Below are 21,291 nucleotides of genomic sequence, written 5' to 3' on the forward strand. Positions count from 1 at the left end.
GATCACTTCCCACCCACCCACCCTCCCCTGCCTTCCCTCTGAGGTTCCACAGTCTGTTCGATGCTTCTATGTTTCTGGAACTATTTTGTTCATCAGTTTATTCTATTCATTAGATTCCACATATAAGTGAGATCATGTGATATTTCTCTTTCTCTGACTGGCTTATTTCACTTAGCATAATACTCTCCAGGTCCCTCCATGCTGTCTCAAAAAGTAAGAGAACCTTCTTTTTTATTGCTGCATAGTATTCCATGGTATAATTGTATCACAGCCTTTTTACCCACTCATCTACTGATGGGCACTTGGGCTGTTTCCAGATCTTAGCTATTGTAAGTTGTGTTGCTATGAACATAGGGTTGCATACATTCTTTCTGATTAGTGTTTTGGGTTTCTTAGAAGTGGAATCACTGGGTCAAATGGCAGTTCCATACTGAATTTTTTGAGGAAACTCTATACTGTTTTCCATAATGGCTGCACCAGTCTGCATTCTCACCAGCAGTGTACTAGGTTTCCCTTTTCTCCACATCCTCACCAACATTTGTCATTTGTTGATTTGTTTTAGGTAGTCAGTCTGATAGGTATGAGGTGATACCTCATTGTCATTTAAATTTGCATCTCTTTGATGATCAGTGACTTCAAGCATTTTTTCATATGTCTCTTGGTCATCTGTATGTCCGCTTTAGAGAAGTGTCTGTTTAGGTCCTTTGTCCATTTTGATAAATTTCTTTTCTCTATTTCATTTAGCTCTTCTACTGGAGCATTCCCTTGTAATTTGAGGCTTGTTTTCTTGTCTCCCCATTTTGACTGCCTGTTTGGGTTTGTGACTTTATTAGATAGATCTGCTGTGTCTCCCAATCTCTAGTATAGGACAGTGTCAGATGCTGTTTCTGATTGGCCCAGCATACCCTGTTTGGAGCATTCAGCAATCCACAGCTTGTGGCTCCCTCTGTTGGGGTTGGGTGCCTTTGGAAAGGACCAAGTTCTGCTTTTTCTAGCCCCAGGCCCTGAATTAGACCAGGCAAAGACTCAAAGTCTCTAGAAACCTGCCTCTGCCTGCAGTCTGATTGTATTCGGTCTCGATTAGCCTCAGGCTGTCAACCACTGTGTGGGGCAAGAAGTTTTCCAACATGGTGGGGCAATTGCTTCTGCCTGCAGGCTTATTGTTATTCTCAGTCTCTCTCTTTTTTTTTCTTTTTAATATATTTTATTGATTTCTTACAGAGAGGAAGGGAGAGGGATAGAGAGTTAGAAACATCGATGAGAGAGAAACATCCATCAGCTGCTTCTTGCACACCTCCCACTGGGGATGTGCCCGCAACCAACGTATGTGCCCGCAACCAACGTATATGCCCTTGACTGGAATCGAACCTGGGACCCTTCAGTCTGCAGGCCAACACTCTATCCACTGAGCCAAACCGGTTAGGGCTATTCTCAGTCTCTTAATGGGCCTCAGAAACTCCCCAGGGTGGGGCAAGGGGTTTTCCAATAGGGTGGGGCAACTGCCTCTCCCCCCGCCCCCCCTGCCCCGCCCCAGGCAAAAACTGCCTGGATAGCAAAGGTCCCTCAGAGAAAGATGTCTTCTGCAGTGTGAGGGAATGACTCAGAATAGGAACCTGGGGTGTCTGCTTTCCAAGGTCTAACCCCAGAACTCCCAACCCTGGCTTTTGCTCATACAGCTCCAGTCCACTCTGCCCTCCCTCTGCTGGAGCCCAAGGTGAGTGTCTGTACACAAAATTTTGTGCATTGGTCCTTTAAGAGGTGCCTGCATTTCCAGCCATCTCTCCTTGGCAGACATCATCCCTAAAGCTTTTCACAGCCAGATGTTCTGTGAGCACCTTTCTCGGTTCTGGCCCTCTGGACTGGGGAGCCTAGCTTGCAGTTTAGACTCCAGAATTCTCAATGGGAACCTCCAGAGCCGAGATATCTTTCTGGACCTTCAGCTGCTGTCTGTGGGAGCCCGGCCAGCCTTTCGCTCCTTTGCACTTCCTGCCAGTCTCCATGTGGTCTCCACTTTCTGTCCATGGTTATAGGGATCTCTCCAGCTAATCTTCAGTTGATTATTCAGGATGGTTTTTCTTTGTTTTAGTTGTAATTCCAGTTTCGTCCTGGGAGTGTGTCAGTGTAGCATCCACTTACTCCGCCGCCATTTTGGAATCTCCCAATAGGTATTTATTTTAAATAAAAAAAACAACTCCTGCCGAGGCCGGTTTGGCTCAGTGGATGGAGCGTCGGTCTGCGGACTGAAGGGTCCCAGGTTCGATTCCGGTCAGGGGCATGTGCCTGGGTTGCGGGCATATCCCCAGTAGGAGATGTGCGGGAGGCAGCTGATCGATGTTTCTCTCTCATCGATGTTTCTAACTCTCTATCTGTCTCCCTTCCACTCTGTAAAGAATCAATGAGATATATTTAAAAAACAAAAAAAAACAAAAAACAACTCCTACTCTATAAACATGTTCACTAATTTGTTGTTTATTTTTCCACATATCTTTTTCATTTGTATTTACACATATATATTTGTAATCTCAGCTTACCATTTTGGATTTTTTTAAAGTTTAATTTTATATCACCTGTGACTTAAATGGCCACATCATTTTCCAAAGTATACCTCAGTCAATATAAGAAATATTCAAGCCTGTGAAGAATTTTTGTGTTTGAGCCAAACCTGTCAACAATTGCTGGGAAGTAAAATCTCAACAGATTGAGAAAATGCTCTAGAGCAGTGGTTCTCAACCTTCTGGCCCTTTAAATACAGTTCCTCACGTTGTGACCCAACCATAAAATTATTCTCGTTGCTACTTCAGAACTGTAATGTTGCTACTGTTATGAATCGTAATGTAAATATCTGATATGCAGGATGGTCTTAGGCGACCCCTGTGAAAGGGTCGTTTAACTGCCAAAGGGGTTGCGACCCACAGGTTGAGAACCGCTGCTCTAGAGAATGGCAGTTTTGCACCTTATTTTATACGTTACAAGAAAAAGAGAAGACATAAGTGGGTTACATGAAAGCCACTGGTGACAGTTTAGGGAGGTGGGAGAAAGTAAAGTGGGGGGGGGGGCAGTGCGGGGACCTCTGGGATTGGATAAGAAGTAAAATGATAGACACATACTTCTTTTACGTAGGTGGGTGCAGCATAGCTAACGGTCAGCAGTTAATAACAGTGAGGGGATTTGTGGTGTCCGATCTGGTGCAGTGCCTGTGCTTTGACATTGCAAAGGTGTGTTACTGCAGATGAAAAAGACAGTAGACAGGCTCAATTAAGGTAAAGATTGACTTTTGTCAGGGAAGATTCTAGCCTAGGACATGACTACCTCCCATAAACTGCTTTTAGTTAAAAAGTTGTAATTTTAGGGAGACCATCCTTTGTGGTTGTTCTCGGTCTCTGAGTTTTTAAGGCTGCCATGCAGGCCTCCCCTGAGCTTGTCAGGTTTAATATGTCGCCTCTTTTTGTCTGTACCTAATATTTTCCTCTACTTTTGTGTTTTATGAATTTTACCATATTAATGTTGTTTGCAATGGCAGTTTTCCAACATAAAACCTTTTTTCCCCCCAAACAGAATTTCTGAGAATTCCATTTTTTTTCCCTCCTTAGAGTTGTAGGGACTGTTTTCTGATAGATGGTGCCTCACATTTTGTGGGAAAAAATATCTAAAGTATATCTTGGTGCAACCAAGTCCAGATGATACTGAACTCAGAGAAAAGAATTTTAGTTTTCAAACAAGAAGAGCTACATTCTTTCTTTAATTCTGAGTTAAACCATGTATGCATTATAGTTAAGTTTCTGGGTTTTTTTCATTGACATGTTAGTATATTTTAAAGAAGTACATCCTTGGTCTAGCAGCACCAGGGACTTGCCAGGCCTTTATTCTGTAGAATAGCTGTGTGAGGATATATATAGATGGTCTTGTTTGCATTTTATTTTTATTGATTGATTTTAGAGAGAGGAGGAGAGAGAGAAAACATTGATTTGTTGTTCCACTTATTTATGCATTCATTGGTTGATTCTTGTATCTGCCCTGATTGGGGATTGAACCTGCAACCTTAGTGTATTGGGGGAAGCGGGGGAGCACTCTAGCCAACTGACCTACCTGGCCAGGGTTTATTCGTATTTTAACATAAACAGATTTGTGAACATTCACATACCTACTGAAGTCCACTCAGACCCCGGCTGACACCTGTTAACCTAAAAATAAAAGGCCAAAGTGAGAGGCAGCAAACTTTCGTTTGAGATCCAAAAGAAATAGGTATTGGGGAAGCAGAGATTCAGGCAGAATCCCAGATATTGTTCCCATTAGGAGACCAAGGGAAGGGATATTTATGAGAAAGGAAGGGGAATTTTTACGCGAATAGAAGGAAGGAGTTTCTATGGGTGTTAATAAGCTAAGGAGAGATGTCTGCAGGTGCAGACAGGAGAACACAGTGATACTAATTGTAAAGAGTGTCTGGCCTGGCCAGTTAGTTCAGGTGTTAGAGTGTAGTCCCGACACACCGAGGTTTCCAGTTCAATCCCCAGTCAGGGCACGTATAAGAAGCAGCTAATGAATGTATAAATAAGTGGAACAAATCGACGCTTCTCTCTCTCAAATCAATAAAAAATAAAAAAGAATGTCTGCTTTCCTGCTAGCTTTGCCAACAGCTGTTGAGATACAGTGCTGCGTCTGGCCCAGCGCAAAGGTTATGTTGCCTCCTGTAACATCCCAAAGGCTTGAGAAGCAAAACTTACAAAGCAGTTCCTCTGATGGCTGCTCCGATTCCATTCTGAAGTGGATCTGTTTAAGTTATTTTTACACACTAAAGGTTCAGTTACCTGAGCCGGGAGTTTCAGGAATCCAGCTAAGGTAAATGGAGAGACGGAGGCGAAACGAGACTACTTTATCGAGGGCCTGAGGCCACGCTGCCTGTATACCTGGCATGCCTGGTGGATGACGGACTCCAAAAATAGCATTGCCCCTCCCTTGGGGCAGCTTTCTTAGCACCTGTCTCTTCCCCACATGTGTCAACGGGTTGTTCAGTACACAGATGCTCAGAACTCCAGTCAAATGAAATACAGGGATGAGCAAAGTCTTTAGATACATAATTTTAATTTCCATAAAGAAAAATGCCATAGGCCGGCTGGAGTATCTCAGTTGGTTGAGCATCGTCCTGTGCACCGGTTTGATTCCAGGTCAGGGCACTTACTCAGTTCACAGGTTCGAGCCCTGGTTGGGGCATGTATGGAAGGCAACCAGTAGATGTTTCTCACATTGATGCTTCTCTCTCTCTCTCTCTCCATCCCCACTCCTCCCTCTCTCTCCATTTCTTCTGTAAGTATGTTCTCGGGTGAGGGTTAAAAAAGAATAAAAGCCCGGACAGTGTGGCTCAGTGGTTGAGCATTGACCCATGAATGAGAAGGTCACCCCATGAATCAGGAGGTCACAGTTTGATTCCCTGTCAGGGCACATGCCTGGGTTGTGGGATCCATCCCCAATAGAGGCCGTGCAGGAGGCAGCCGATCGATTTTCTCTCTCATCAGTGTTTCTCTCTCTCTCCCTCTCCCTTCCTCTCTCTGAAATCAATTTTTGAAGATATGAAGAAAAAGTAAAATGACATACACAAAGTTATGAGACAAATAGGAAATAGTGGTGGGGGTGAAGCTGAGGATTTATGAACGCAAGAAAAAGGCTTAATGTTCACAATAGGAATCTTCCTGATGCATGAGGATGTGAGCAAATGAAGTGAACAGGCAATATGTAAAAAACATGTCCAAAGATGGTTTTTTTAAAAAATTGATTTCAAGAACCGGTTTGGGTCGGTGGATAGAGCATTGGCCTGTGGACTCAAGGGTCCCGGGTTCGATTCCGGTCAAGGGCATGTACCTTGGTTGCGGGCACATCTCCAGTGGGGGGCGTGCAGGAGGCAGCTGATCGATGTTTCTCTCTCATCGATGTTTCTGGCTCTCTATCCCTCTCCCTTCCTCTCTGTAAAAAAATCAATGAAATATATTTTTTAAAAAATTGATTTCAGAGAGGAAGGGAAGGATAGAAACATCAATGATGAGAGAGAATCATCAATTGGCTGCCTCCTGCACACCCCCCACTGGGGATGGAGCCCACAACCCAGGCATGTGCCCTTGACTGGAATTGAACCCAGCACCCTTCAGTCTGCAGGCTGATGCTCTATCCACTGAGCCAAACCAGCTAGGGCCAAAGATAATCTTTTAAAAAGTTAAGTAAATGGGAATTTTTAAAAAGAACTGTTTTTACCGTTGACTAAATTACCCAAGATTTAAAAAATAAGATAATGTTGAGTTTTGGCTGGAGTATGGAGAATCAGAGCACTTTTAATCTCTCAAAGGAAAAGTTAATTGGGATAATTGCATTATACTAGCAAAACAAAGGTGCATATTTTTTGGCAACACAATGGCCACTTCTTGGAACTGATCCTAAGGCAGCGGTTCTCAACCTTTGGGTCGCGACCCCTTTGGCGGTCGAACAACCCTTTCACAGGGGTCGCCTAAGACCATCCTGCATATCAGATATTTACATTACGATTCATAACAGTAACAACATTACAGTTCTGAAGTAGCAACGAAAATAATTTTATGGTTGGGTCACAACATGAGGAACTGTATTTGAAGGGCCAGAAGGTTGAGAACCACTGACCTAAGGGAAGACCAGACCAGCTGGCTGAGATCTATGTAAAAATATGTTGTGTGCAGCATTATCAATCATTTAAAATTTTACATTATTGCATTATTTGGTTGTTTGGTGTGGTTAAATATATTATAGATCATCACTTTTATGAAACACCTGGCAGCCCTGACTACTCATAGTAATAATAGTGATGGCTGACATTTATTGTGTACTTCATATGTGTCGGGTACCGTCCTAAATCCTGTACATAGCCTCATTAATCCTTTCCAGTGCCCTGTGATGTCCTGTTATACACATGAGGAAACTGAGAAGTTAGGTGACTTGTCCAAGGTGACAGAGCTAGTAGTGGACAGAGCCTTGGAGTGTGAACTGAGGCAGTTCGTCTCCAGAGCCTGTGCCCTTAACCTTGCCAGGAATGCTGCTGCTGTTGGCAGACCCAGCATGTTCCCAAGGACAGAGAATGCGTTACATACCTGCTCCAGAGGGGTCCTGGAAGCCTGTGCGACTGGCAGACATTGACGAAATGGTGGTACTACCCAGGGAGAGGAGGAGATAGGCTCTATTACGTACTGTTGGATCTAAATTAACTCAATTTTGTACAATATCTGGCACTGTCAGTCTAATTGTAAAACATGTGTATGCCATGATTTAACAGTGACTGTTCTAGAGGCTTTATTTATTTATTTATTTATTATTGATTTGGGGGGGGGGAGAGAGAGAAAGAGAGAAAGAAACATCAACTTGTTCCACTTATTTATGTACTCACTGGTTGATTCTTTTTTTTTTTTTTAAATATATTTTATTGATTTCTTACAGAGAGGAAGGGAGAAGGATAGAGAGTTAGAAACATCGATGAGAGAGAAACATCAATCAGCTGCCCCCTGCACACTCCCTACACGGTATGTGTCTGCAACCAAAGTACATGCCCTTGACTGGAATCGAACCTGGGACCTTTGAGTCCGCAGGCTGACGCTCTATCCATTGAGCCAAACCGGTCAGGGCACTGGTTGATTCTTGTATGTGTCTTGACCAGGGATTGAACCTGCAACCTTGGCTTTTGGGGTGATGCTCTAACCAACTGAGCTACCCGGCCTGGGCTCTAGAGGCTTCATTTAAGGACATAAAGGGCACCGTGTTAAATGTGCACAAGATTTTTTTATGTTTCTCTTAGTTTCTTCCTCTCCCTCCCTTTATGGTGTGATTGTGGAAGGGGAGGAGGAGAAACTCTACTAAAATGAGTTCTGGGTCCCGTAGAGTCTGGAACAACGTCCTACATATCTCCTCCACCTTCTCAGTGCTGCCCTCCTCCCAGATGGGAAACAGAGGTTACATGTGTTCGGTGTTGTAGGAGCCGGTGACGTTCAAGGACGTGGCTGTGGTCTTCAGCGAGGAGGAGCTGGGGCTGCTGGACTCTGTCCAGAGGAAGCTGTACCGAGACGTGACCCTGGAGAACTTCCGGAACCTGGTCTCAGTGGGTGAGGACAGGTGCCCTCTGTAACGTGGCTTCGTCCATTGAGCAGGGTTTCTCAGTTGACACTGTTGACACTGTGGGCCAGGTAATTGTTGTGGGGACTGTCTATGCATTGTAGGATCCCTGTTTGCTAGCATCCCTGGCCTCTGCCCACTACTTCACGGCTTCAGGACCCTGTAGAGACCAGTTCTCCAGTCTATTCGGAACGTAGAGACAAGACGTTTCTAGTCTTTGTTCCAAGGCAAACACTTGTCTTTTGTAAATTAACTATAAATGAACAGTTGAGCTTGTCTGTACCTGGCTCCTTATTTCACATATCTTTTTTTTAATCCTTACCAGAGGACATGTTTTTATTGATTTTAGAGAAGAAGCAAGAGGGAGAGAGAGGAGAGAAACATCAGTTGCACCCTCCCCACCCCTATATGCACAGTCTTGGTAATGCCCTGACCAAGAATCGAACCCGTACAAGACGACACTCCACCGGCCAGGGCTCATATATCTTTTCTTAAACCTGTGGGTCATGACCCACTGCTGAGTCATGAAATTAATTTAGTAAGTTGCATCAAAATGTTTGATAAACACTCTGTTGGAGGAGGGGTAGAGTCTTCCATCATAGGATTGGAACCCCAATTTGTTTTAGTACTTTTTACCTTTAATGTCCCACTTAAATCTTGTCTTTTCACAGGGCATCTCTTCTCTAAACCAGATGTGATATCCCAGTTGGAGAGAGAGGAGCAGCTTTGGATGACGGAGATACAAAGTCAAAGAGGTGGGCATTCAGCAGAGAATTGTGCAGCCAGAGACCTTGAAGGTAAGAGCCCATTATTCTGTCTCTCTTCTGGGTGACCTGTTCTCCACAAGGCGACCTGAAAGATCCTTTGAAAACACCAGTCACAGACCCTGGCCAGGTAGCTCAGTTGGTTAGAGCATCGTCCGGAAACAGCAAGGCCGTGGGTTCAATCCCAGGTCAGAGCATATGTAAGAATCATCCCATGAATGTCTACATGAGTGGAATAACAAATTGATGTCCCTCTCTCTCTGTCTCTCTCTAAAATCAATCAATAAAAAACAAACAAACATCAGTCACATTATGTCTCTCCTCTGCTTCACAGCCTCCACTGGCTTTCCGTTTCCCTCCAAACAGCACCCAATGTATTGAAGGGGCCAGGAAGGCCCTGTCGTGTCGGCCCATTCACCTGGCTGTACCACTGTACATTTTTCTCCTTTCATTTCCCTCCCTTTAATGCTGCCAACTTGACTTGTTCCTGACATTTGGCGATTATGCTTCTGCATCAGGGTCTTCTACTTCCTTTTCTCTGGCCGGAATGCTGCTTTCCCATAAACCCCCAACCACGCTCTTACTCACGTCTCTGCTCAGAAGCCATTTCATCCAAGTCCTTCTGTGACCACTCACTTCCCGTGTTCCACCCTGGCCAGTGTGACTCAGTTGGTTGAGTGTCGTCCTCCCAGTTCGATTCCCAGTCAGGGCACATACCCCAGTTGTTGGTTCGACCCCCAGACTGGGAAGCAACCTATTGATGTCTCTCACACCGATGTTTCTCTCTGTCCCTCTCCCTTCCTGTCTCTCAAATCAATAAAAATATATTTTAAAAATAAAATACTGTCTTCTCTTTACTCTCCACATCCTTAACTCACCTAAGCCATTAGTTGGACATCCCCCGAAGGCTTCCGGACTGCCAGGGGAATGTCTGACTGCCAGTTTAGGCCCCTGGGGGAGCGGGCCTAACCCGTCAGTTGGACATCCCCCAAGGGGTCCTGGACTGCAAGAGTGCGCAGGCCAGGCTGAGGGACCCCCTGAGTGCATGAATTTTCGTGCACTGGACCTCTAGTTGTATTATAATTACCTACACTATTCAGTACAAGAACATGCTGTGCAGGTTAGTGGCATAGGAGCAATAGGCTATACCATACAGCCTAGCTAGATTCCTGTAAGTACACTCCGTGATGTTTATATAAGGACATACCCATCTCTCAAAATATATCCTGTTAAGTGATGCCTGACTCTGGGTGTGTGTGTGTGTGTGTTTTCTGTTTACTTTGGTTTAATGTGCTCTTGTTTTTCTAGTTTCTTGGAGACCTGTGTTGCGTATAAATGTCCCTTTAAGTACTCTTTTAGTAGCAAGTCACAAATTCATTATCATTTAGTTCAAAATGCCCTTTATAATGTCTCTTTGTTTTGTGATGCAGTTTATTTAGTAGTGTCTTAATTCTGATTTAATTCAGTTGTGGTTAGAGCATAATTTGTATGACTTGAGACCTTTTGCAATTGTTACAACTCATTTCTTGACCCAAAATATGGTATCTTTTGGAATAGGTTCCATGTGCACCTGAAAAGAGTGTTATCTGATGTTGATTGATAGTATTGTTCAAGTTTTCTATATCTTCACTCAGTTTCTACTTATTTTGCTATTTATTGAGAAAGTGAATTTGAACACCAATTCCAGGTGTGCAAGTTATACAGTGAAGGACTGTAGTTGAGGCATATATTTAGCTGATTTGTGTAGGTACTACTCTGAATCAGTAGCTATAGCTGAAGAGGAGACTTTTAATTTACCATTTTTATAGGCAAGAAAATCACTTTCTCCTTTCTGAAAACTCTCAGGGATGTTTTTATGTTGCTCTGCAGCTGGCTGATATCTACCTCCTACCCTATTAGAATAGACCTGTGGTTCTAAATGAATCTCATCAATGCTCAGCCTGAGGTGGTTCCAAATTTAATGCCATTTTAAGTGTGGCTTTTTCTCAGTTGGATGCTCTCTTGTTTGCTCTGACCGGTTTTCAGGAATCTGGCAGTTGTTTTTGCTGGTCTCGAGTGGTTTTTTATTTCAGTGGGGGAACAAGGACTGGGGGCTTCCCAGCCCGCTTTCTTGCTGATGTCACTATCTGTCCTTGATTTTTTCAGGAGGCAGGAATGAAAATGAGATGGAGATTCTTGGTGAAGCAGGAGGAAGGTGCCTTTCTTTGGGAGAGCTCTCCTGCTGGCAAATCAGGAGACATGTTGTGAGTAAATTAACGAAAAGTCAGGTTTCCATGCTACATGTTCAAGAAAAGAGTTCTCAGCTCCCCAAACAACTTAATTCCCCCAGTCAGGTGGGGACAGGAATCTCCATTCAGGAAGACAGCTGTGTAATGAGTCTTACAGAGAATCATTCCAGTATTAATGAAAGTCAAGCGTTTACAACAGGGAGAGCTCAGAATTCTCGGAGTAACATATACCTGAACGAGACACAGAATTATCAGAGAAGTTGTAAGCAGATGCCAGTGAAAAACAAGTTATGTATATTTGCTCCATGTGCTAACATCTTCAGTTGTAATTCACACCACCATGATGATGATATAGTACACAAAAGAGAGAAAGCTCACAGCAACAAAGATTGTGATGAAGACATCGCAAATGTATCATCTCTTGCCCAGCTCAGTATAATCCACACAGGACAGAAAACCTACCAGTGTAGTGAATGTGGAAAAGTATTCAGTGATAGCTCCAGACTTGAAGTTCATCAGCAGTCACACTTGGCAAAGAAGTCCCTTAACTGTAGTACACGTGAGGATACCAGTTATAGCTCAGCCATTCCCCTTCAACAGTATGTTCACGCAAGAAAAAAACGTTATTGGTGTCATGAGTGTGGAAAGTGTTTTAGTCAGAGCTCAAATCTGCAAACTCATCAGAGAGTCCACACAGGGGAGAAACCCTATTCGTGCGTAGAGTGTGGGAAGAGCTTTAATCAGACCTCACATCTGTACGCTCACTTGCCTATTCACACAGGAGAGAAGCCCTATCGATGCCAAAGTTGTGGGAAGGGCTTCAGTCGTAGCACAGATCTTAATATTCACTGCAGAGTCCACACTGGAGAGAAACCTTACAAATGCGAGATTTGCGGAAAGGGCTTCACACAGAGATCACATCTTCAGGCCCACGAAAGGATCCACACGGGAGAGAAACCATATAAATGTGCAGATTGTGGTAAACGCTTCAGTTGTAGCTCAAATCTTCACACCCATCAGAGAGTCCACACTGAGGAGAAGCCGTACAGGTGCGATGAGTGTGGGAAGTGCTTTAGTTTGAGCTTCAATCTTCACAGTCACCGACGAGTCCACACGGGAGAGAAACCATATAAATGTGAAGAGTGTGGGAAAGGTTTTAGCTCAGCCTCAAGTTTCCAGAGCCATCAGCGGGTTCACACGGGAGAGAAACCGTTTCGATGCGATGTGTGTGGCAAAGGCTTCAGTCAGAGTTCATATTTCCAAGCCCATCAGAGAGTCCACACGGGAGAGAAACCCTACAAATGTGAGGTGTGTGGGAAGCGCTTCAACTGGAGCTTGAATCTTCACAATCATCAGAGAGTCCACACAGGAGAGAAGCCCTACAAATGTGAAGAGTGTGGGAAGGGCTTCAGCCAGGCCTCAAATCTCCAAGCTCATCAGAGTGTCCACACTGGGGAAAAACCATTCAAATGTGACGCATGTCAGAAGCGATTCAGCCAGTCTTCACATCTTCAGGCCCACCAGAGAGTGCACACCGGAGAGAAGCCCTATAAATGCGATACCTGCGGGAAGGCCTTCAGCCAGCGGTCAAATCTTCAAGTCCATCAGATCATTCACACCGGGGAGAAGCCATTTAAATGTGAGCAGTGTGGGAAGGAGTTCAGCTGGAGTGCCGGGCTCAGTGCCCACCAGCGGGTCCACACGGGAGAGAAGCCCTACACGTGTCAGCAGTGCGGCAAGGGCTTCAGCCAGGCCTCCCATTTCCACACACACCAGCGGGTCCACAGCGGCGAGAGGCCGTACGTATGTGGCGTGTGCTGTAAGGGCTTCAGCCAGAGATCGCATCTTGTGTATCATCAGAGAGTCCACACTGGAGGGGACCTGTAGGCATGCGAGGTGCGACATGGCCTTTAGTTTGAGTTCACGTCTTGGACCCCATGAGAGAGTCTGTGCTGGTGAACGTGGAAAGCTCCTTCAGGACTCAGGAGCCTCGAGGAATGGCCGCGGGAAAGCAGCTCTACAAGACATGTCTCAACAACGCAGTTGGGGGGATGGATTCTTTGTAAACGTCAGATTTCACATGAGAGAAACTGGTTTCATAAAATGGTAAATGGTTACACCAGAGTTTTCAATGTCCTGGTTCCGAAGAACACAACAGAAGGATCGTACATTTCATTGGAGTCACCCAGAAGAGGGCGTATGAATGGAGATCATGTGCAGCACTCGAACAAAAGTATATGTGGCAGATTTGACACAAATAAAATTTAAGCCAACTACAATGTAACCTCCATGTAATAGAGGTGTTTTTCACCACTACCAGTATGTCTACCCTGTAGAACTTGCTTGGCTTGTATGAGGTGCCCATCAAATACTGAACAAAGTAGAGAAAACCACTATAATGACAAGTATTTGAAAATTCTAGTCAGTTCCCTACCTTAAATTCATAACAGCATACGCAAAAAGAATCCTGTAATGCTGCCATAAACACAAGTTAATTTCAACAAGACTTCTGAATGGCTCCCATCCCCCATTCAGCCTCAGGTTTTTTACAGTGTATTATCTGTCTGTACAGTATAATACTTAATCATTGGTTTGTATTTTATAGACTGAAAAGTACTGGTTTTTATTAATCTATTAACATGATACTGAATTTATACAATTATAAATTTTGATCCCTAATTCATTAGGGTACAGTTTTACTGTAACTCTTTGAAAATGTTAAAAGTAGTTACTAATGACAGAAAGTTTTGGTGAACTTGAACTGTGAGTAATCTGTTTCTTCTCATTTTCATGCAAACTCAGGTCAAAGTGCCTATGCTTAGTTCTTCATCCATCGCGACTTTTAAGGCAGGGGCCTTGGCAGATTTCATGGACATCACTTTGTCACATTCCACCCTCATTCTTCCTGCTAAAATGGGGAGGGGGAAGCAGGATAAGAAAGTTTTTAAAAATTTTTATTGAAATTTCACTAACTGTAACAGTTTAGGTAAATTGTCATTTTCACAGCATTCCATGTTCAATGCTTTCTCGGTCGAAGTGGACAACATTAGCTGGTCAGTACGTATCAAAATACCCTTTGACCCAGCCACCCTAGCACTAGAGGTTTTGCTTAGGAGACTATAGAAAAAGTTAGATCATACACAACGATGTTTATACTGAATTCAATAAAAGGAAATAAGTATCTGTAAAATATTTAAATTTTGTATGAATATTATACAGCCACGAAAAATGTGATGTGATGGTGGTCTCCTCTTGAAGTTACAACATGCTGGACCCCTATAATTCACAAAGGATTTCCTGCTCAACATACTCATGTCTGAAAGCTGCGCACTGAAATGAGGGGACACACCTGAGTGAACCGTGGCGATGGTGCGAGGGGAGGGGGGCGCGAAGGTCAGGGACAGAAGCTGTGCCCAGTCTAGCACTTGCTGAAGCCCCCAGCAGACACACTGGCGTTCAAGGACGGGGGTCAATCCCACTGGGCAAACCAGAGGGGCAGGGACAACGATGGGGCCCGGGGGGCTGGCACACATTGAGACTGGGCACAGGGTCAAGATCAGAGAAGCAGTGCAGAGGGTGTAGCGCCCCACAGCCTGCCAGCACCACCAGACAGAGGACTTCAGACATGAAAACCCACCTACCCCACCCCCGTGGCCTGCTGGGTAGACAAAGTGCTAAAAACTTTCCATCCAAGGGGTCTGTCCTCATTGTGGCTAAACAGTGTCCTAGGAAGGACAGAGCTGCGGATGTGTGATCCTTCTTCTCCTGCCAACCCCTCCCCCACCTGTCAAGGTGCAGACTCGGGGGGCGGGGGGCATCCTGGTCCACTCAGTGTGGCTCTGCCAGTGGCTTCGGCCTAACAGGAAGGCAGTGCTGGGAATACACAGGAGGCCCAAAGCCCAAAACTTCGATCCACAGGAGTGGTGGGCTGTCACCTTGGAATGAGGTGACTCGATTGTAAAAGGACACCCCCTCCTCGGGGAGGACGGGGCTTGTTCCTTGGCAGAGCCACACGCCCACAGGGATCCCAGAAACCCCAGCAGAGCAAGTAAGAGAAAAAAAAGCTGTGCTTCAGCACCACCTCCTGGAATAGAAACTTCTTCCTATCAACCTATACACTGAAGTGTAAAATCCTTAAAGTTTCATTCCCACAAATGTCCAGGCAGAGAAATAATTCAGCACAATGAGTACATGGTACCTCCACCCTGGCCGGCTACCTCAGTTGGTTAGAGCATTGTCTCAGTACGCCAAGCAGCAGGTGGGATTCCCGGTCAGGAAACGTTTGAGAACCAACCAATGAATGCAAAATAAGGGGGACAACAAAGCAATATTTCTCTCCCCTCCCCCTCCCTATCACATCAATAAACATCCTCAAGTGGTGTTTACGAATAATAAACAATACGGAGATTTCCACAATACGGATATAATACGTTAATCCTCACCAGAGTATATGTTTATTGATTTTAGAGAGAGCGAACGATTGAGAGAGAAAAACATTGATCTGAGAGAAATGGATTGCTTGTCTCCTGTATGTGCCCCAAGCAGGGATCGAACCTGCAACCTTTTGGTGTACGGGACAACACTCCAACCAGCGGAGCCGCCCAGCCAGGGCTAGGATCCATATATTTTTTTTAATTAAATCTTTATTGTTCAGATTATTACATTTGTTCCTCTTTCCCCCCCCCCCATAACTCCCCTCCTCCCAGTTCCCGCCCCACCCTCCGCCCTCACTCCCCACCCACTGTCCTCATCCATAGGTGCACGATTTTTGTCCAGTCTCTTCCCGCATCTCCCACACCCCTTTCCCCCCCAAGAATAGTCAATCCATTCCCTTTCTATGTCCCTGATTCTATTATGATCACCAGATTATTTATTCACTTGATTCTTAGATTCACTAGTTGATAGATGCATGTTTGTTGTTCATAATTTGTATCTTTACCTTTTTCTTCTTCTTCCTCTTCTTAAAAGGATACCTTTCAGCATTTCATATAATACTGGTTTGGTGGTGATGAACTCCTTTAGCTTTTCCTTATCTGTGAAGCTCTTTATCTGACCTTCCGTTCTGAATGATAGTTTGCTGGATAAAGTAATCTTGGTTGTAGGTTCTTGGTATTCATCACTTTGAATATTTCTTGCCATTCCCTTCTGGCCTGCAAAGTTTCTGTTGAGAAATCAGCTGACAGTCGTATGGGTACTCCCTTGTAGGTAACTGACTGTCTTTCTCTTGCTGCTTTTAAGATTCTCTCTTTGTCTTTTGCTCTTGGCATTTTAATTATGATGTGTCTTGGTGTGGCCCTCTTTGGATTCCTTTTGTTTGGGGTTCTCTGCCCCTCCTGGACCTGTAAGTCTATTTCTTTCACCAGGTGGGGGAAGTTTTCTGTCATTATTTCTTCAAATAGGTTTTCAATATCTTGCTCTCTCTCTTCTTCTTCTGGCACCCCTATAATTCTGATGTTGGTATGCTTGAAGCTGTCCCAGAGGCTCCTTACACTATCTTCGTATTTTCAGATTCTTTTTTCATTTTGCTTTTCTGGTTGTTTTTTTTTGCTTCTTCGCATTTCAAATCTTTGCCTTGATCCTTGTACTCCTCTGGTCTGCTGTTGGGAGTCTGTATAGTATTCGTTATTTCAGTCCGTGTATGCTTAATTTCTAGTTGGTTCTTTATCATAACATCGAGGGTCTCATTAGATTTCTTGAGGATCTCACTACATTTATCGGCGGCTTCTAGACAGTTCTTAAGAGACCTTAAAAGTGTGGTTCTGAACTCAATATCCTCCATTGACAGTTTTGGCCTGTTTCTTTGTCTCCGCATTTTTTATGCTTTCTTGGTGCACCCCCTAGTGGTCTTTGTGCGCAGTCTTGTTGTAGTTAAGCCTTGATTGTTGGCAATACTGGGGGTGATTTGACGTCCAGGCTAACTGGCTATGAGAGTCAGCTGTGTCTGCAGTGGGAGAGCTTCTGTGCTGGATCTCTAGGGCGGTGCTAATTTAGCGTTTGCCTGAGGCTATCTGGCAAATGGCTCTGCGCAGGGCTTGGGCAGGGCGGGTCCCAGGGACCTACAGGGTGGGCCGGATTGAGCAGTTATGGCTGCTCTCAGTTCCATCCCTAGGAGCTCTGCCTCACAGAGTCCCAGCAACCACTGCAAACCTCGGAGAGAAAGTTGCCTTTGAGTTCCGACTGAAGCCAGACAGTCCCGCTTCTCCTGTTTGAGTCTGGGTCCCTAGAGACTCGCCCGGATCTGGAGCTCAGAGTCTGAAACTCCCTCCCGATTGAAAACAACAACCACACCCTCCGCGGCCAGCCCTCTCCGCGCACACTCCGCACCTCAGTATTTCACTTCAGCACTGCGCCTCCTCTGAGTCTGGGTATGATGTTCTCTTTCCTCCTAGTTGTAGAATTTCCACTCAGCCAGCCTTCCTGTGGTTCTGGATGATGTCCGTTCCGTCGTTTAGTTGTTTTTTGAAGTGGTTGTTCGAGGCAGCAATCTCCAGCATTAACCTATGCCGCCATCTTGGTTTCTCTCTAGAATCCATATTTTTTAAGTGAAACAATTGTATGTGGTTTATAGGGGAAGCTTTAATTATGATACAGGTAGGCAAGGCTACAGACCCTCCCCTCCTCTCCTGTTACACCCACAGCCCACACTCACAGCCCACACAGCCAACAGCCCACACTCAGCCAATAGCCCACACACAGCCCACAGCCCTCACAGCCCACAGCCCACACAGCCAACAGCCCACACTCACAGCCCACACAGCCAACAGCCCACACTCAGCCAATAGCCCACACTCACAGCCCACACAGCCAACAGCCCACACTCAGCCTACAGCCCACACTCAGCCAATAACCCACACACAGCCAACAGCCCACAGCCCTCACAGCCCACAGCCCACACTCAGCTCACAGCCCCTTTTCCCTCAGCCAGTTGACAAGGGCGGATCAGAACAGAATTTCCAGGATGACCTGCTGCTCTCCCCACACTGGTGGCATTATTGGAACAAATGCTCAGATATGATTCAGCCCCGTCTGTGCTTCATTTCACTCAAGTAGTGACAGGCAGCCTCGGACCCATTTAGTGTCTAGTTACTAGTATCAAAACTGGTGAAAGTTTTGATTATAAACCATCATCTATCACAAGACCACCAGGAGGTGGTTGTCCCTTTGTCAATCATTAGTACCTGAGTTATAGTATAAAAAAAGTACTGTAACAGGTCTGTTAGCAGAGATTAATCTGTGCAAAATTGCTGGGTCTTCTGTTCCCCTCCAACCCAGTCTTCCTGTAAGTAAATTACCTTATGATAAACTGTCATATTCAGTGGAGGTGCCTGCTTCCTTTGTCATTCCGGAGGCACTCACTCATTACCGTGGCCATAACACCTTTGCCCACTATCAGACACCATGCGAACATTAATCAAAGGCAAGCTGAGGCTGTTAGAAAAATGCAAATTAAAGCTATAAGATACCACTACCCAACCAGCAGAATAGATAAAACTTAAAAATACTGACAATATTGCCCTGGCCTGGCAGCTCAGTGGGGGGGCGCCATCCCACACACTGAAAAGTGGCCGGCACGTGCCTAGGTGGCGGTTTCGATCCCTGGTCAGGGCACGTACAGGAGGATTGATGTTTCTCTCACATCGATGTTTCTCTCTCTTCTTTCCCCCGTCCTCTCTCTAAAAATCAATAGAAACATATCTTTGGGTGAGGATTAAGAAATAAAAATGCTGACAATATCAAGGGCTAGTGAGAATGGGAAGCAACTGCATCTCTTACAAGTTACTGGTAGGCGAGAAAACAGTACAGTCACTCTAGAAGAGTTGGGGAGTCTTTTAAAAAACGAAACATACAACTACCATATGACCTGAACATCGTGCTCCCAGGAATTCATCCTGTAGAAATGAAAATGTATCCACACAAAAGCCTATAGACAAATGTTCACAGCAGCTCTATTTATAACAGGCAAAATTCCAGGAAGAGAGAACATATTCAGTGGTTAGGGTTGGAGGAAGGATCTGACTAGTACCAAGGAGGGACACAGGTGGGCCAGTTCTGCATTCTGACTACAGTCAGTTACCAGAATCTATACAAATCTATACAAGGGATATGATTTCATAGTCTCTCTCTCTCTCTCTCTCTCTCTCACACACACACACACACACACACACACACACACACACACACTCTGCATGCAAACACTGATGAAAATATGCAACTACCCTCTGACCTTCTGACTCACCATTTGCACTTCTGGGCATGCATCCCAGAGAAAAGGAAACCTATGTCCACACAAAAACCTACACACACATGTGCACAGCAGCTTTATCTGCAATAGCCAAAAATATAATCACACAAATGTCCTTCAACAGGTAAGTGACTAATCAAATCGTGACACATACATACGATAAAATACTACTCAGTAATAAGATGGGCAAACTAAACACAATTTGGATGAATAGCCAATTCCAAAAGGTGTAATGTGGTAAGGTTCTATTTATGTAACATTCCAGAAATGACAAAATCATAGAAATGGACAACAGATCAATGGTCCTAACAGGTTAGGGTTGGGGTGAGGGAGCGGCAGGAAGGTAAGTGTGGTTACAAATGGGCAAGAATTGTCAATATCTGTTCATTGACTGTTGTAGTGGGTAAATGAATCTACACAGGTGATAAAATTGTATAGCACTTAATTCACAACTGAGTACCAGTAAAACTAAAGAAATGTGATGAAGGTCAGTGGGTTGTATAAATGTCAATGTCTTGCTTGTACTATACCATCGCTTTGCAATGTGTTACCATTTGGAGAAAGTGGACAAAGTGTACACGATGTATGTCTTTATTATGTCTTACAACTGCGTGTCAACCTAAATTATCTCAATAGAAATTTCAATTAAAAGATGGGTGAAAGCAAAAAAAGATTTGTAGTTTAGTTGATAATATTGTGTCAATGCCAATTTCCTGGTTTTAAAACCAGAAATATACAATGGTGTGAAGGGTACTTGTGAGCACATTGTTTTTTGCAATGTCTTGTGTCTTAAAGTACTAAGAAAAGTCAAAATGGTTATATTAATATAAGACATAGTAAACTTCAGAGTAAAGAAAATTACCAATGATAAAAGGGTACATTATATAATGATACAGGATCAATTCATTAAGTGAACATAATTCTAAATGAATAAACACCTAACAATAGAATTTCAAAATAGTTAAAAGAAAAAGCTGGTGAATCTGAAAGGAGAAATAGACAAATCCACAATTACATATGGAGACCTCAGTATTCTTCTTTCAGTAATATACAGAATTATTAGGCAGAATATCAGCAAAGACACAGAAGAACTGAACTATGCCATCAACCAACTGGATATAATTTAATTGACATTTATGTAGAATATTCCACCTGGCGACAATGAAAATGACAACAGAACAGACATTCTTTTGAAGGACACATGTAACAGTCACCAAGATAGATCACACTCCTGGGTCATAAACAAACCTCAATAAATTGAAAATAATTGAAATCATATAACATATATTTTCAGAGCACAAAAGAATTAAACTAGAAACCAATAACAGAAAGAAAACAGAAACATCTCTAAACATTGAAAATTAAACAAAATACTTGTAAATAACCCATGGATCAAAGATGATGTTTCAAGGGAAATTAGAAAAATATTTTAAAGAAAACAGCCCTGCTGGATAGCTCAGTTGGTTTGAGTGTTGTCCATACTCCAAGGTTGTGTGTCTAGTACATGGTCGAGACATATACAGGAGTCAACCAGTGAGTGCATGGATAGGTGGAACAACAAATTGATCTCACTCTTTCTCAACAAATAAAAATTTTTTTAAAAGAAAATATAATAAAACTTGTGCAGTGCAGCTAAGCAGTGGCTTATAGCATTAGATGCTTCCATTAGAAATGAAGATAGGACTCAAGTCCATAAGTTTGCATTTTAGGAAAGTCAAAAGAACAAATATCAATGAGAAAAATCAATCAAACTGAAAACTGTTGTTTTTCTCAAGAAGATCAATGAACTTGATAAACCTCTACTGAGAATGGCCAAAGGAAAAAAGAGAAAAATAAAAATCAGGAACGAAAGAGAGGCTATCACAACAGACACTACAGACATTAAAAGGATATTAAGGTAATAATATGAAAAACGCTGTACATATAAATCAACAACTTAGAT

At 43.8% G+C, this 21,291-nt stretch overlaps 1 protein-coding gene across 4 annotated transcripts in view; it reads left to right on the plus strand.

Moving 5' to 3' along the window:
* ZNF235 (zinc finger protein 235) overlaps positions 1 to 21,291 on the plus strand; it is a 73,789-nt gene that overhangs the window by 40,823 nt on the left and 11,675 nt on the right. Inside the window, exons 7-9 of one of the 4 annotated variants that reach the window (XR_013996913.1) lie at positions 7,979 to 8,105; positions 8,787 to 8,912; positions 11,025 to 11,718. Coding sequence is in view for 3 of the 4 variants with exons in the window: in XM_081108163.1 (XP_080964289.1) it covers positions 7,979 to 8,105; positions 8,787 to 8,912; positions 11,025 to 12,994 (2,223 nt within the window). In the remaining variant the exon portion in view is untranslated. Of the gene's footprint in view, positions 1 to 7,978; positions 8,106 to 8,786; positions 9,695 to 11,024; positions 14,288 to 21,291 lie in introns of those variants that run through there. The other 3 variants (XM_081108163.1, XM_081108164.1, XM_081108165.1) reach the window with 3 other exon arrangements.

The sequence above is a fragment of the Myotis nattereri genome (genome assembly GCF_964212035.1).
Source record: "Myotis nattereri genome assembly, chromosome: 15".
Lineage (NCBI taxonomy): Eukaryota > Metazoa > Chordata > Mammalia > Chiroptera > Vespertilionidae > Myotis > Myotis nattereri.